This window comes from Balaenoptera physalus (genome assembly GCF_965194825.1).
Source record: "Balaenoptera physalus genome assembly, chromosome: 6".
In the NCBI taxonomy this organism is placed as follows: Eukaryota; Metazoa; Chordata; class Mammalia; order Artiodactyla; family Balaenopteridae; genus Balaenoptera; species Balaenoptera physalus.
Genome location: NC_138885.1, coordinates 132,265,155 through 132,282,855, shown reverse-complemented (window position 1 = coordinate 132,282,855; position 17,701 = coordinate 132,265,155). Strand labels below are relative to the sequence as shown.

The 17,701-nt window shown below is 38.5% G+C and overlaps 1 protein-coding gene across 9 annotated transcripts in view; it reads left to right on the top strand.

Moving 5' to 3' along the window:
• USP40 (ubiquitin specific peptidase 40) overlaps positions 1–17,701 on the top strand; it is a 95,048-nt gene that overhangs the window by 40,899 nt on the left and 36,448 nt on the right. For 7 of the 9 annotated variants that reach the window (XM_082466261.1, XM_082466260.1, XM_082466259.1 and 4 more), the window contains 8 exons: positions 1,515–1,599; positions 2,602–2,672; positions 3,357–3,676; positions 6,230–6,353; positions 7,759–7,816; positions 15,080–15,133; positions 15,894–15,982; positions 17,298–17,384. In XM_082466261.1, coding sequence (XP_082322387.1) covers positions 1,515–1,599; positions 2,602–2,672; positions 3,357–3,676; positions 6,230–6,353; positions 7,759–7,816; positions 15,080–15,133; positions 15,894–15,982; positions 17,298–17,384 — 888 coding nt within the window. Of the gene's footprint in view, positions 1–1,514; positions 1,600–2,601; positions 2,673–3,356; positions 3,677–6,229; positions 6,354–7,758; positions 7,817–15,079; positions 15,134–15,893; positions 15,983–17,297; positions 17,385–17,701 lie in introns of those variants that run through there. The other 2 variants (XM_082466266.1, XM_082466267.1) reach the window with 2 other exon arrangements.

The following is a 17,701-nucleotide window of genomic DNA, read 5'->3' as shown; positions in this document are numbered from 1 at the left end:
AGAGATCTAATGGCTTGCCCAGGGTCAGACATCTAGTTAGCAGTAGAACTAGGACTCCAGCCCTGGTCTCCCTACTCTTTCTTTCCTCTTAATTATACTTCACACTACTTCCTGATAGAGGAAAAGGGAAATAGAAAATGTAAGCTTTTTTGCCCCCCAGAATTAAGTGAATTTTCTGAAAAACTGTATCATTTACCAAAATTATTAGCTTTCTTTTGATTTTCCTCTTGCACAAAGAAAAGCAGACTAATTTCTTCTTTAACTTTAGTTGATTTGAATATTTAAATGTTGGATCAGGATCAGGATTTCTAAAATTATCTAATACTTCAGAACTTTTCCACTAAAAGTTTATTTCTGAGCCAATCCTGGCAGTGATGATATAGGTGGACTTGGGGATTTGACCCTGCCTAGGGTAACGTTTCAAGTGGAAAAGACCTTGGTCACCTTTATAAGGTTTAGATTTCACGCCAGTCTGCTTTTTTTTTTTTTTTTTTTTAATTTATTTATTTAGTTATTTTTGGCTGTGTTGGGTCTTCGTTTCTGTGCGAGGGCTTTCTCTAGTTGTGGCAAGCGGGGGCCACTCTTCATCGCGGTGCGCGGGCCTCTCACTGTCGCGGCCTCTCTTGTTGCGGAGCACAGGCTCCAGACGCGCAGACTCAGTAGTTGTGGCTCACGGGCCTAGATGCTGCGCGGCATGTGGGATCTTCCCAGACCAGGACTCGAACCCATGTCCCCTGCATTGGCAGGCAGATTCTCAACCACTGTGCCACCAGGGAAGCCCCAGTCTGCTTTTTGATGGTTTAAGTGCACATCTCTAGTATCTTAGAATTAAGCCACTGGCAAGAGGCTGAGAGACTGACAGTTAAGTAATCATGTGTAAGTATGAAATTTCTTTTTAAGAGAACTGTCTTGTGATTGTGGAGAGGGACTAAATAGGACTGACCTTTATGGGTGACATTGTTTTGGTGAGGTTACCACAGTCCCCAGAGTCTTGGAGCTAGAAACTTAAAAAACAAATCCCTGGTAATCTGTTAAATAAACTGCTAATGCTACTTTTTAAATTTACAGTGGGAGACATTCCTTTTGAGAAACAAGAGTATTCATGTGTGCTGCTTTTCCCTGAATAGTGCTGATTAAACACATAATTTTTGCTCTTTTGGACCAGGATTCCTGGGCTGGCACACTGATCATTTTGCCTGCTGATAAAAGTGACCTTCCCATAAATTAAGTAGAAATGGTTGTTGTTTAGATGGTCATTGTGCTCTTTGTGTATGTCAAGGTTCTTCAGTCACTAATGGATGTGAGATGAACCATCTTTGGATTTGACTGATTTAACATTGAAAGACGTCCACTTTCCTCATTTTGGGTGCTGGGTGGGGACTGTCGTATTCATTTGCTTGTTCCCTGTATCAGCTACATAAGTAAATTGGCACAGTGCTCTTCTTACTTAACCTGGAAAAGTGATCTATATGTGATTTTTCATTGTTCTCTTTTCTTTCATTCATATTCTGCAGCTGTTAGAATTTTGGGAAGGAGATATGGTTCTTAGTGTTGCAAAGTTTGTACCAGCAGGACTTCATGTTTACCAGACACTTGATGGTAAGAGAAATATTAAAACACAGCAACTTACTGTGTATATGTACATTTTGTGGCGCTCATCTGTGACTTTCTGCCCTTGGCCAGTCTTTCCCTACATACTACTTTTCTTAGCTGTGCAGGTTCTCATCATATTGGTTTTAACAAATAATATATTTAGTTTTTTATATTTAATAAAACAATTTATTTAGTTTATAATGTATCCAATATATGTAATGTGTGAAATTTTGCTAACATGGAAATGTTTTATGTTTTCTGAAATTAAGGCTACTTCTCTACCTAAACAAATTTTTTCTTAAAGGCTTTGGAAATTTTTTTATATTACCACAAACTTCTGAGCAAAATGATTTGAAACCATTTAAATCTTGTTTAATATGGCTTGTGTTTTTAATCCAATCTCAGCTTCAGACTTTGTAGCAAAACAAAAGTACTTCGGGAGCTTAAAAGTACTTCCTTTAAATAACAACAGAACAGTAATAGCAGTAGCAGCAGTAACATTTATCTTGGACTTCATGGTGCCAAATACCGAGATAAGTGTTTTGTGTAAATTATCTCATTTGATTTTCACAAAATTTTTTTATCCCCATTTCATAAATGAGGAAACTGAAGCATAGAGGCTTGAAGTCCACAAGGTCATACAGCTCATTAGTGGGTGAGTGAGGACTGTTTGATGTGTAAGCCTTCCCCATGTTCAGTGTCAAGTACAGTTGACCTTTATATTAACTTTTTTTTTTCCTGCTTTCATGCCCACAAATCTTATGGGGGAAATGCTTACATAAAATGAAAATGGAGAAAAAAAAAGGCTAAAGAGCGTGATGGAAGGAATAAAGATAAAAATAATATAAAATAATATCAATATAACAATCATAATTACTCCCTTTTTCTTAGTTTTCCTCAATGAGAATGCTTTTTTTCAAACAAATGTTTGTGTCTTGGCTGTTGCTATAGTTAAATTTTTTTTTGATGATCATGAGAATGGTTTCACTGATAATCTCATCTTCCTAGGAGATCACCTGACACTGTGTGAAAGTGAAATTGCTGATGGGGAAGACATCTTTGTATGGAATGGGGTGGAGGTAAGTAAGTGTTGAAGAAATGTTCACGAGAGTTTTGGATATTTTTTAAGTTATTGTGATAAAATTTTATTCAGCATATGTGATGGCACTTACATATTAGAAAACTGCTGAAATATCCAATAAATTTTAAGTACAATCAGTGTTGGTTATATGTTCAAGAGATAGTTGTAGAACACCTCCATGGTGCCAGGCTGTGTGTCAGAAGCTAGACGCAAAGGTAAATAATCAGTCTGTATCCTTCAGGCACGTAGTGTGGGTCACTGCACTAAGATAAGTGAGCAGGAGGGTCTGTACACACTCTTGATGAGGTCTCAGAAGGGAGCGGTTCGTTACACTGGTAGGGCTGGAGGTGACTTAAGGGAGCACAGTGAAGAAAGCAGTGAGGAGCGTCTCACCCACTCAATGGGCTGTCCTTGGTCCACCTCATAAATTTACCACTGCTGAGGACTCACATGTCTGTCTCCACTTCAGATTTCTCTCCTAAGAAGTAAAAGATGGCTAAGAAAAAGTTTCAAAAATCTAAAGCTGTTCTTCTGATACTTAAAAGACATTTGTGAAAACTTTATTTCACTTGAAAAGAAAAAAAATGGGAATTGTTCTACAAGAGTCTTTTACTACATTACTGTGTTGACTTAATTTTGGCAAATATGAACTATACTAATGGTTGACGTGATATTGTTGTAGGTTGGCGGAATCCAGATTCCAGCTGGTAGTGACTGTGAACCTCTGCTTTTAAACGTTCTTCATCCGGCAACAAGCAATGAAGAAGAGGAGTGTCAGCGGTTGATAGACTCTCCACATGTCTTTCCATCTAATGCAGAAATAGGTAGTGTATTCACAGCCTTTGCAATCCCAGACGGAGTCATCTTAGTCAACAAGACTGAGTCTGTAGGTGAAGAGAGCTGGACCACCGTTCCCAAGGAAGACTTGAAGAAGACATTCAGAGAACAAGGTCTCAGAAACGGAAGCTCGATTTTAATTCAGGATTCTAATGACGGTAACAGGTAACATGCTAAGAAGAGAACTCTTTTTGAACTGATTTTAGTTACAGTGCTATGTCTTAGAACTCTAAAGCTTTATGTTAATAATGATGAGAGTTAAATGTTTCTCTTTATTTCTAGACATTGTGTTCTATATATTGTAAATAGGAATGTTTGTGGTTAGGCAACCTGGAGAAAAATGATATTGTAATGTGATTTTTTTTTTTTTTGGTAAATGTGGTAACTGAATAATATAGGTATAGGCTAGATACAGTGTAGATTAGTTGGCAGTAAAGCAGAATCTTATCAAATAATTCTGATTAGCACTCATTATAAGATGGAGGGCACATTCTCACAGAGAAAGTTCCTAAAATTTTTCATGAGGAAGGTATTATCACAGCTAAATTTGTCTGTCTTGTCACAAGAATCTCAGAAGGCAATTCAGTTTTTTGTTATAATCCTTTTTATGATGCTTGAGATCCTCCCAGCTGCCCAGGTGAGGCAGTTGCTTGGGGAGTTGCAGCCTTGGTTCCTGTAAGTCACACGCGAAGCTCAGGAGTGCTTCCTCCTCATTTGTGTTACCCGTGTCTGTGCCAGTACATCTCTGTGGCCAGCATTACCATACCCTGTAACTCCCCCGATTTCCATACATTGAAGACTTCAGCTTACGACCAGTGAATCCGTTCCCTGCTGTATCAGTGCTATGACTATACTTAGATTACAGAGGCTCTGTATTATTGTTTATTAGTGGCTGTGACATAGAGAAGCAGAGCACTTGGGAAGTGTGTTTATTTTGTATTACAGTTATCACTCTGTTTTCGACAAGTGTTTTCCAGACATTTATTTCCCTACCTTGTTTATTTAATTTAAAAGTTTATCATATATTTCTTTTTAGAAAGTAATATACATTCATTAGGACTTGGGAAATGTAGAGGTGAAGACAGGAGACCCAAAACAGCATCCCCATACCACTCATGCAGTGTTTGTCACTGTTAGCTTTCTGAGCTCGAATAATTGGGTTTTTGTTTTGAAAGGTTTTTTTCTTATTAATTTATTATTATTTTTTATATATATGTTTTTTGGCTGCGTTGGGTCTTTGTTGCTGTGTGCGGGCTTCCTCTAGTCGGGGCGAGCGGGGGCTACTCTTCATTGCGGTGCACGGGCTTCTCATTGTGGTGGCTTCTCTTGTTGTGGAGAACGGGCTCTAGGTGCGCGGGCTTCAGTAGTTGTGGCTCTCAAGCTCTAGAGTGCAGGCTCAGTATTTGTGGCGCACGGGCTTATTAGTTCCTCCGCGGCATGTGGGATCTTCCCGGACCAGGGCTTGAACCCATGTCCCCTGCATTGGCAGGCGGATTCTCAACCACTGTGCCACCAGGGAAGTCCGGCTTTTTTCTTTTTAAACATAATAGTGATGATTTTGTAGGTAAATAGTTACATCCTGCTTTCCCCTCATGTTTGAAGGCTCTTCATAAACCTCATTTCATGGCTGCATAATAACCTGTGTTGATGTTATAGGTTACCTGACTGCTCCTGTGTGAGGAGTGGGTAGGGACAAGGCCTTGAGGGCCAGCTGCCTGGCTTTGTTTCCAGCTTTATCACTTACTAGTAGTATGACCGTGGGCAAGTTACATCATCTCTCTGCTCAATTTCTTCTTCTGTAAAATGAGCATAGTAATTAGTACCAGCTTCATACAGTTGTAAGGATTGAAAGAGTTAAGAGCTGACAGGTGTTTACACATAGTAAGTGCTAAATAGTTTAGCTAGCATCCTTGTTATCGTCCAGTTCTTCATTATTTTAAGGTGGTCTTCAGGGAACGTCTTTGTGCTTAAAACTTTGCTCTATTTAAGATTGCTAACTCAACGTAGAGTGCCAGAGTGGAATAACTGAAATGAAGAGTAGAATTGTGTTTTAGGGCTCTGCTGCGCACTCCCAGAGAGGACTTCGCTCAGTGCCTCTGTGTGAATTAGTAAGAAGTCGCTCCTTCCTCAAGAACCTTTACTGTTATCTGTAGGGAAATCTTGTTAGAACAAGACACTCCACTGCCATCTGCTATCATAAAATTTTTTAAAACCTCTATAATAAAAATACAAACATACAGTGTATATGATGTGAATGATATCCATTAGATGTGGTGCTTTTATTCTGCGTCAGTCTGCACGGCTGTGCATGCTGTCCTGCTGTTAAGCTACTAAAGTCTATGGGTGGGCTTCTGGTGTAGGTACTCTTTTAAAGCTCCCCTAGTGATTGCAGCGTGCAGGTGGACGTTAACAACTGATTGTTCAATTACAACAGTTCCCTTTGAAAAATGTGGCAACAAATTATTTGTATAAATCAAAGAATATTTGGAATCATGAATATAGACTCTGTGGAATACTGTCTTAACACTACCCTAAAAAGATAGTGAACTTTCAAAAACCCAACTCAGTAGAACTTGGTCACCTTTAATTAGTCACATTGAGTGACACATGCAGAATTTTGGAAGCGGTGCCTAAAGAAAAGCTTGAATTTTCCAATCCTCTCTGATCCATAAAAGGGCTGTGTAAAGACACATTTTTTAAATGTCTTTTTACCTACAGTTTGTTGACCAAACAAGGGAAATGGATCACCAGTGTGAATGAGATTGACTGGCTCCAAGTTAAAAATTTATGCCAATTAGACTCTGAAGAAGAGCAAGTTAAAATATCAGCAACTCTTAACACAGTGAGTAGAATATTAAGTGTGGTTGACAGTTTTTAGTTAATACAATTTTATTTAGAAAGCAATACCTTAATCTTTCAGAACAGTTGTCTCAGTAAACTTCTAAATCTTAAGAAATCACCTTTTTATTTGTAACATTTGATTATTGCTTATTTACCTTTGTTAGCCCTTGGCATATTTCAAGCAAATATATGCCTTTTTTTGCCTCCAAAGCCTAGAATTAGAATGTGGGAGTTACCTTTTTAATTAGTTCATGGAATCTTCTGACTTTGATAACTGTGAAATGCTATTTTCAAGAGTCTTTTCTATATTTTTAAAACAAGGTATATATGTTTTGGTTTTGTGTTCTTTGGTGTTTGGGTTTTTTAAAGTTTATCTTAAATTGCTCTACAGTATACTCTGTGCTCTGTATAAAGCCAGTTGCTCTTCAAAGGGATTTTTTTCAGTTTTCCGTTTAAGACTATTATACTGGTTTCCTTAAACATTATTTCAGGAAACATCTTTTTATATTTATGTAGTCTCCATTTATTAAGTTTTTCTGTAACTTTATTTTAAAAACTTAGAATGTTTTCTTTTATATAAAATTATAGTTTCTTAAGGTTTGTTTGCACATTAGTGGGAACAGTATAAGGTCAATGCCCCAAAGCTCAGGAGACCTACCGCCCTGACCCCGAATGGGAGGCTGGTGCAGTCCTTGATTACTGCAGGCTCTGTTCCTTCTTGGCACAGTGGGGGGCACAGCGGGGGGGACACCAGTGGGGAAGTAGAGTCAATGATCTCTGTCGTCAGCTTTACCCCTAAATTTCCACGATTTTATGCCCTAGAGGCAATTAGCCTAAATTTTAAAAAGAAAAGGAAACACAATCTAAAATAATTTAAGTAGAAATTTTAAATAGTACCCTTGGATTAGTACATTTTTATATTATTAATGCTTGTTAATTATTAGTACAGTTTTATATTATATTATTAATGAAGATGTGGGGTCTTCCCAGACCAGGGATCAAACCCAGGTCCCCTGCACTGGCCCTGAATTCATCATTCTTAACATAAAGAAACCTATAGTTTCTTTTATTTGCTATCATCAGAAAGCTTAACTGTTTGTCAACTTTTGCCTTTCGCTACTATTATGTCTTTAGTTTTCTAAAGTTTTCTGTAGGCGGCCTTTCCATTCCAATTATTATCAATTTGGTGAAAACTTAACCAAGATCTAAGTTTTTGCCTTTGACTCTGTAGAAGAGAGAAAAGAATTTCAGGGATGGAAAAAAATTTTTTTCAAGTAGGCAAAAACTGCTAAATGTAAGGTAGTTAATAAGTCAACCTGTATATGCACACACTGACAGTCTTCATTTTCTTCTCCTCCCATTGTTTTTAACTTATACACAGTCATTAGTTTATTTCTCTATTTTAGGTGGTGTTTGATATTCGAATTAAAGCCATAAAGGAATTAAAATTAATGAAGGAACTAGGTAATCATTTATGTTTGCTTTTGGTTTTTTGGTTTAATTTAGTTTTGTTTTGATTTTTAATTGAAAAAAAATATGGGAGAGTTCAAAAAAATAATTTAGGGAAAACTCACGTATCTACCACCCAAAATGGACAAATGTTAACATCTTGCCATGTGTTTGTTTTCGCCTCAAACATTACAAATAAAGTCCTCTATGTTCTCCTGAGACCTATCCTCCCTCCCCAGATGCAACCAGTATATCTGATTTGGGTGTGTATCTAGTTCGTGCATTCACATTGTACTATATATATTATACCTCTCTCTATATATGTATGTGTGTATATTGTATTTTTACATTTATGTAAATTCTATCTTAATGAATATAACATTCCACAAACACACTGTTGACTCGGCATTAAGTTTTCTTTTACAGCTTTATTGAGGTATAATTTACATATCATAAAACATCCATTTTAAGCATAATTCAGTGATTATTAGTAAATGTATAAGGTCGTACAACCATCACAGCAATCCAGTTTTAGAACAGTTCCATCACTCCAAAAAGATCTCTTGTTCCCATTTACATACCAAGCCCCTGACAGCCATTCATCTACTTTCTGTTTCTTTTGACTTGCTTTTCTGGTCATTTCATGTAAATGAAAGCATGTAATGTGTAGTCTTTTGTGTCTGGCTTCTTTCGCTCAGTGTATCATTTTTGAGATTCATCCATGATTTAGCATGTTCCAGTAGTTTGTTCCTTTTTATTGCTGACTGGATAAAAAGGAATATGTTGTACGGATTGTATGGATATATCACATTTTGTTGGTTCATTACCAGTTGATGGACATTTGGATTGTTTCCACTTTGGGGCTTTTATGACTGATTCTGCTGTAAACATTATGTCTTTGTATAGACCTGTGTTTTCAATTCTCCTGGGTGGATGTACAGAATTGGAACTGCTGGGTCATATGGCAAAGTTATGTTTAACTTTATAAGAAACTGCCGTACTATTTTCCAAAGTGGCTGAATCATTTACGTACCCACTGGCAGTGCATCAGGGTTGCAGTTTCTTCACAGCCTTGCCGATATTTATAATTGTCTTTTTTTTTTAATTTTATTTATTTATTTTTGGCTGTGTTGGGTCTTCGTTGCTGCGCACAGCCTTTCTCTAGTTGTGGCGAGCGCGAGCTTCTCATTGCAGTGGCTTCTCTTGTTGCGGAGCACGGGCTCTAGGCACACGGGCTTCAGTAGTTGTGGCACATGGGCTCAGTAGTTGTTACTCACAGGCTCTAGAGCGCAGGCTCAGTAGTTGTGGTGCACGGGCTTAGTTGCTCCACGGCACGTGGGATCTTCCCAGACCAGGACTTGAACCCGTGTCCCATGCATTGGCAGGTGGATTCTTAACCACTGTGCCACCAGGGAAGTCCTATAATTGTCTTTTTGATTGTAGCCATTTTAGTGAACATGAGTTGGCATCTCCTGTGTTTAACTGCATTTTCCTGATGCAGTGATGGTGAGCACTATTGATGTGCTTATCATCTACTTGTATACTCTGAGGATCCTATTAAAACTACTAGAATTAATAAGTGAGTTTAACAAGAACTCAAAATCAATATATAAAAATCCATATATGTTTACTAGCAACAAAAAAATGCAAAATTAAATTAAGAAAACATTTATAATAGCATAAACTATCATGAAATACTTGGGGGTAGATTTAACAAGATATGTGCAAGACCTGTACACTGGAAACTAGAAAACATTGCCATGAAAAATAAAAGGAGACCCAAATAAATTAAATGATGTACCATATTCTTGGATCAGAAGACACAGTACTGTTTGGTAATTTCAATCATTGTTGCTTTTGTTGTGGTCATCCATTTACAATGCTTGGTGTCAGTCTATTTATCTCTTGTAAAAATAAAATACAGTGTGTGTGTGTGAAAAAAATGTAAACAATGCTTGATAGGATAATGAGATTAGAGATGGTCTTTTAAATTTTTCATTGTTATGCTAATACAACACCTTTATAAAACCTAAAAATCTTGAAACAAACAAAAAAAATAAAAAAAATAAAAAAAGAAGACAGTACTATTAAGAGGCTGATTCTCTCAAAATTTATTTGTACATTCAGTGCATTCTCACTCAAAATTCTGGCAGGTTTTTTTTTTTTTTTTTTTTTTGGTAGAAATTGACAAGCTGATTCTTAAATTTATGTGGAAATGCAAAGAACCTAAAGTATCTGTAACAATTTTAGAGGAAATAAAGAACAAAGTTGGAAGAGTTACACCATCTGATTTCAAGACTTACTCTGAAACTATAGAAATCAAGACAGTGTGTGTAGTCATGAGGGTAGACACATGGAGCAGAGTTCAGCACGTGTGGCCTACAACCTGCTTCTGCACAGCCAGTGAGCTTAGAATAGTTTTTACATTTTTTAAGGGCTCTTTTAAGAAGAAGAATGTGCAACAGAGATCATATGTGGAAATGTTCCAAAGTATTTACAACAGAACTACATCGAAAAGCCAGAAATAGATGCAAACATATTTAGTCAGTTGACTTTCAACAGAAGTGCCAAGGTATTTCCATGGGGAAAGATACTATTTCAGCATACAGTGCTGGACCAATTGGATATCAATAGATGCAAAAATGAACCTCCACCTTTGCCTTACATCATGTAAAAAATGAACTCAAAATGGATCATAGGACTTGCCTGGTGGCCCAGTGGTTAAGAATCCACCTGCCAATGCAGGAGACACGGGTTCAACCCCTGGTCCGGGAAGATCCCACATGCCGCGGAGCAACTAAGCCCATGGGCCACAACTACTAAGTCTGCGCTCTAGAGCCCGTGCTCCACAACAAGAGAAGCCACTGCAATGAGAAGCCCGTGTACTGCAACAAAGAGTAGCCCCTGCTTGCCTCAACTAGGGAAGGCCCGTGCGAAGCAACGAAGACCCAACACAGCCAAAAATAAATAAATATTTTTTTAAAAAAATGGATCATAGACTTAAATGTTAAAACCTAAAACTATAAAACTTCTGGGAGAAAACATAGAAAATCTCTGTTACTTTTACCATAAGGAAGAGATTTTTTTAAAGATAGGACTTAGTACAAACCATGAAGGGAAAAGCAAATTGGACTACTACAAAATTTAAAAGGCATTTGAAAAGGCAGGCCACAAACTGAGAGAAAAAATTTATAAAACATGTATTTGACAATAGACTTGCATCCGGGATATATAAAAAATACTTATAACCTAATCAGAAGACAACCCAAATTGGGAAGCCACTTTACAAAAGAAAATCTACCTGTGAACTCCCAATAAGCACAGGAGAAGATGCTCAGTATCATTAGCCAACAAACTAAAACTGTAATGACGCATCACTGCACGCTTAGTAGAATGATTAAAATTTTAAATGCTGACAAAACTAAGTGATATCAAAGATGTGGAGCAACTGGGACTGCCGTGTATTGCTGGTGGGAGTGTAAAATGATACAGTCACTTTGGTAAGGAGTTAGCTTATTTCCTGTGAATTTAAACATTCACTTATCAATTCTCCTGGATTTTTATCCAAGAAAAATTAAAACATGTATGCTTACAAATACTGTATGTAAATGTTCATAACCAAAAATGGGAAACAATCCAAATGTCAGTGAGCAGGTGAACAAATTGTGGTGTATCCATACAATGGGATACTATTCATCAATAAATGAAGTAAACTACCACCCCATGCAAAACATGGGTGAATCTCAAAGACATCATGCCAAGCAAAAGAAGCTAGTCACAAAAGAGTAATACTCTTAGGATTCCACTTATCCATGTGAAATTGTCAAAAAAGAAAACCTAAGCTGTAGTTACAGAGGCAGATCAGAATTAGGGGATGGGGGATTGACGACGGAGTGGCATGAGGGAATTGGGGGGGTGATGCAAATTATATCTCAATTTGCTGGTGGTTACTGAGTGTTTTCATCGACCTCTTTTAAACTGTGCGCTTAAACTGGATGTATTTTATTATAAGTAAATTATACCTCAATAAAGTTACTTAAGAATATATGGTTTATTAAAATGAATAGTTTGTTGTCTTCCCATGTCACAGATCTCCTTTCTTCCACTCCTTCTTCCCTCCGAACTATTGTTTACATAGCAAGTGATCTTCTTAAACGTAGGTGAATCAGATCATGTCACCCTCTGCTCAAAGCCCTGTTGTGCTCTTTGTACTTTGTAGTGGATTGCCTGTGGGCTCCTAGCCTACGGGGACCTGCTTCGTCTGACCACTGCCTAACTTGCAGTCCACTCATCTGCTTATTCACAGCACACTTCCCATGCTGACTTTGTGGAGTTTCTGGTCACAGGCTCTCTTCCACCCCCGAGACTTCTTTTTTATTTTTTAAAGCAGAGGGAGGTTTTTTGTTTTTTTGTTTTTACATATTTATTTTTGGCTGTGTTGGGTCTTTGTTTCTGCACGTGGGCTTTCTCTAGTTGTGGAGAGTGGGGGCTGCCCTTCACTGTGGTGTCTTCTCTTGTTACGGAGCTCGGGCTCTAGGCGCACAGGCTTCAGTAGTTGTGGCTCCCGGGCTCTAGAGCGCAGGCTCCGTAGCTGTGGCGCACGGGCTTAGTTCCTCCGCAGCATGTGGGATCTTTCCGGACCAGGGATCAAACCCATGTCCCCCACATCGGCAGGTGGATTCTTAACCACTGCACCACCAGGGAAGCCCCCCTGAGACTTCTTAGTCCTGTAATCTTTTTGAACTCTGTTCCCTTTACTCTTCATCCGCTAACTTCAGTCACTCATTTGGTCTCAGCTGAAATGTTATTTCCGTCATCCCCGGCTACACAATCTCAGTTAATCTGTCTGTCATACTCTAACGCCCTGTCCTTCCCTTCGTAGCACTTACACTGTAACTCCCTGTGTTTTGTGTTGTGAATGTCCACCTCCCCCATCAGATGAGGCTCTTTGCGGGCACAGTCCATGGCGGTTTTTCTTATTGTCGGCTTCTAGGACAGTGTCTGGCACATAGAAGACACAAGGCGTTTGTTGAATGAAAGTGAAACTTTTTTTAAAAAACAATATTTTAAGTTAGCATTTTTTAAATTGAAGGACTCTTTTACATAAGCTGTTTCAGTTGTCAGGGCGTTTGTATTAGAATTCTATGCTGGCTTCACATTACTGTAGTATAAGGGCTAGAACTCAGGAGTCTCAAAGAGATTCTGTTCTGTTCAGATAAAGTTAGAACTTCTGAGGCCCATGGCATTCATTCCTGCCCTCTCAGAAGCCTCCACCCCTTTGAATTCCCCCACTTCATATGCAACTTGGTAAGAATTCTGTTTGGAATTAAAACCTAATATACTTCTTCCCACAAAGCAGGAGTCTTTGCATCCTCAAGAACAGGGCATACTGGCCCTAATCCATTTACTAACTAAGCATAAGAATCACCTAACTTATTTCAAATCTAGGCAGTCTCTGCGCAGTTCTGATACACATGAATTTCAGTTACCACCGTTCATCTGTTACCCAGCAGCATGGTTCAAATTTCAGCTGCCACCAGATATTAACTGAGTAATTGCATAAAGTACAAACTTTGCTACTAGCTCTTTAGTCTACAGATCACTGTGAAATAACATGTACATCATGATCAATGACCAGTTACTTCACTCTTTAAAGCCTATCAGTAATTGGTCAGTGCATAGCTGCTATTAATTTCACCACATAGACAACAAAATGTGTGGTTTATTGCCTCCTTTTCTCCCAGTGGTAAACTCAGGTGACATTTTACAAGAATGGATAATCGAATTAGCCAACAATGGTGAAAGTGCAGGAAAGAAACAAAAGTATATGGGACTTCCCTTGCGGCACAGTGGTTAAGAATTTGCCTGCCAATGCAGGGGACACGGGTTCGAGCCCTGGTCCGGGAAGATTCCCACATGCCACGGAGCAACTAAGCCCATGCGCCACAACTACTGAGCCTGCGCTCTAGAGCCCGAGAGCCACAACTACTGAAGCCCATGCGCCTAGAGCGCGTGCTCCGCAACAAGAGAAGCCACCACAATGAGAAGCCCGCGAGTAGAGTAACCCCGGCTACTCTACGAAGAGTAGCCCCCGCTCACCGCAACTAGAGAAAGTTGCACGCAGCCACAAAGACACAACACAGCCAAAAAATAAATAAATAAATAAATAAATTTATTAAAAAGAGAGAGAGAGAAACAAAAGTATATGGAGCTGTAGAAGAAATAGCTGGCTGTGGGAATGCTGGCACTGCTGTCATTTGAAAGAATCCAGATGTGCAGCCAGAGAAACTTAATGAACATAAACTCACAGGAGTGAGGAAAGTGGTTGTGACGAAAAGTACATGAAGATATCCCAGAGGAGTCGACGCTGGCAGAAAAACTTCATGTTAAAGGAGCTCTTGTAGATATTTCATGAAATTGAAAGTATAAAACATAAAATACTGGAAGCTGATCCAAACTTAGAGTATCATTTAGGGGCTAGAGAAGATGGTCACCCTGTACTGCAAGCTCTACGAGACAAAAGCAATCCCTGTTTCAACTATTCTTGTGTTTTTTACAAAGAAAACATTTTAATTCTCAGTGTCTGTAGTGGTTTTTTTTTTTTTATCTTATTATTTTTGACTGTGTTGGGTCTTGGTTGCTGCACACGGGCTTTCTCTAGTTGTGCCGAGCCGGGGCTGCTCTTCGTTGCGGTGCGTGGGCTTCTCACTGCGGTGGCTTCTCTTGTTGCGGAGCACGGGCTCTAGGCACATGGGCTTCAGTAGTTGCGGCATGTGGGCTCAGTAGTTGTGGCTTGCGGGCTCTAGAGCATGGGCTCAGTAGTTGTGGCGCATGGGCTTAGTTGCTCCGCGGCATGTGGGATCTTCCCAGCCCAGGGCTTGAACCCGTGTCCCCTGCATTGGCAGGCGGATCCTTAACCACTGCGCCACCAGGGAAGCCCCCTGTAGTGTTTTAAATTACAGTAAATATTAGTTTGCTATTTTTTTATTTCACTGTACATGTGTAACTGACAGTTTTTAATGTTTTGACAAAAAATTTTAAAGGTCACGGTACAATCATAATTTTTTTTAAGATTTCTGTGCACAGTTTCAACTTGCACAGGCATTCTTACGGTCCTGCACTGCTGTGCAAAGGGAAGACTGCCTGTACGTGGTTTTTTGTTGTTGGGTTTTTTTGCTTGTTTTTTTGGTTTTTTAGCTTCCTGCTAATTAACACAGTATAGCATCTCTCTTTGGTTTTCTTTGTTTGCTGCACTAACCAGCATCTTTTTATTTATAGCCGAGGACAGCTGTTTGAGGCCTATTGATAGAAACGGGAAGCTTCTTTGTCCAGGTAAATCTTTTTGGTAGCCTTCAAAAGCTGACACCTACTCATGCCACCTATCTTTCTCAACACTTTTACCTTAAACAGTGACTTCCAATACCTAATATTCTTAAGTTACCTTTTAGAAACTGGTTTATAGAACAGACTTTCATCCAGGTGTCTTCCTTGTGAATTACAGAAAGTCTTAACCAAAAATCAAACACTTCTGTTTTCTAAAGGAAAACACCTGTCTTTCTGATTAGCTGACGTGCATTTTAGTCATGGTTTTGCCCTAGGTGTATCTTTCTAGATTTATTATCAAAGTTTTTTATTTGTTTTGCTAATTTTATCGTGATACCAGTTATCACAGTAACCAGAGTCTTGGTTCTTACCTCTGTAACGCATCTTGTCATTAGACTTAATTTACTCTTTTGATGTAGTCACCATAGCAGCTTTAAACTTGGAAGAAGCTAGTCCATCATGCATGAATCAATTCAGAATATTACATAATCCATGCAGACAACAGCTCTCTTTAGTTAAGTATGAATCTAGAACATTCATAGCTGCCTCTTATTTCTTAGCATTGCTGTACAGATAACAAGAGTATACGTTCTAGAGTGAGAACATCTAAGATCGAATATAACTGTATATAATCCTTTTGCCTGGAGTGTAACTCAGTGTTTTTCTTTCTTAACATTCTTGATTCACGAAGAAAGGCTGATTTCAGTGTATTAGTTTGCCCAAAGGTAGGCATTAATAACATTTACCATGTTGTAAAAATTCTTTTTAGTGCCAGACCATTATACTCTGAAGGAAGCAGAATTGAAGATGGGGAGTTCTTTGGGACTGTGTCCTGGAAAAGCACCAACTTCCTCTCAGGTAAAAGGAGATCACCTGACAGACCCAAACCAACCTTACCATGATCAGAAGTTCTTAATTGTATGATTCATTCCTTAACTACTGCAGTAATACTGTTTTTCTTAAAATTTTTCTTTTCCTTAAATGATACCTTTTATTTAGGAATACATCCATATAGTTCTCTGTGTTTAAGTCAAAAATACGATGTCAAAGTATATTCATAAGGTGGTTTTCCTGTGAAAATTTTGTTTTTAAGGGAGATCTTTAAAGTTGAGTGGCCACCAGTTTCAACCACCATAATTCATAAATTCTAAAATGTACCCTTTTTCTCCTGCATTTTAACATCTGTGAGATTAAGGTGCGTCTTACAGTCAGTGGCATCCTGCACTGTAGCTGATGCTATGCTTCCTTTCTTAGTGGTACATAAAATAATGAGTAACAACTGGCAGCATTTTAGATTTAATGAAATAAAAGTATACTGATTTTGAACTTAATTACTCCTTGCAATAATATAATAGACTCACAGCAGATTTTTCTTTATCGGTATTCATTTTATTTATAAAATACTATCAGGTTGACCTTTGCCTAGAACCCTACCTACTTAATAAACTTTCATTATAGTCCAAAAGCCGTAACAATGTCCTTATTGTTAAGACTGTATCACGGTAAGCTAAACTCATATCAGGATCCCCATGGCTCCTAGATCCCTGATATGGAACTAATCCACTTCATTATTTTCCCAACTACCTCCCTTTAATTTGTTCTTCCCCAAACTCTAACAAATAGTAGTGCATGACAAGATCATAGGAGAAAAAACATGGCAAGTGTGGTTGAGTTAGGAGAAAAAACATGACAAGTGTGGTTGAGTTAGAAAGGAAAAATAGGGCTGTAAAGAACTGAATTGACGAGATCAGATTGACATCTTTCCTGTGGGTTCCAGGGAGTTAAAGTATATGGGACCTCTGGACAGAAAGTAAGGTCACAGACTAATGACTCAGAAAAAACACAGTTAATGCTCATAGTGTATAGTAATTGCAAATCTCTTTGAGGAATGACTGAGAGAGAGATGGAGATCATACTAGAATAAATAATGTCTGTGAGAGATGTTTCTTAGGAGTAAAAACATTGGTGATAAAGAATCTTACATTTCTAGGTAGTCAAGATTATTGTTTAAATTGTAACTTTAAAATACCCAACGTAGACTTGTTTTTACATAATTTGAGATTTCTATTAAAGTTTTATGACCTTTGGCTTTTCGGTTTTGGAAATAAATAATATATTTATAGAATTTTGAAATTCAAATTAAATTGCTTTTATACCTCTATCTTGATCATAGCTGTTCCTGTTTTTTGCTGTGGGAAGCGATGTTCAGCCTGGGACAGAGATGGAGATCATAGTAGAAGAAACAATATCTGTGAGAGATGTAAGGAATTTTACTTTGGGTGGCCGGGGTCTGTGGGTGTTTGGTATGGGGAGCAGTGGTAACCTGTGTTAGGATTTTGAGATCCTAAGGGTAGGATTTACATAATATCCTTTAAAGAATTCTGTGTATTCACTGAAAGAATAGTTTGGATTGCTTGAAAGGTGGTGAGCCAGCTGTGGTTTTAAAAATAAGATTATTGGGCTTCCCTGGTGGCGCAGTGGTTGGGAATCTGCCTGCCAATGCAGGGGACATGGGTTCGAGCCCTGCTCTGGGAAGATCCCACATGCCGCGGAGCAACTAGCCCCGTGAGCCACAAC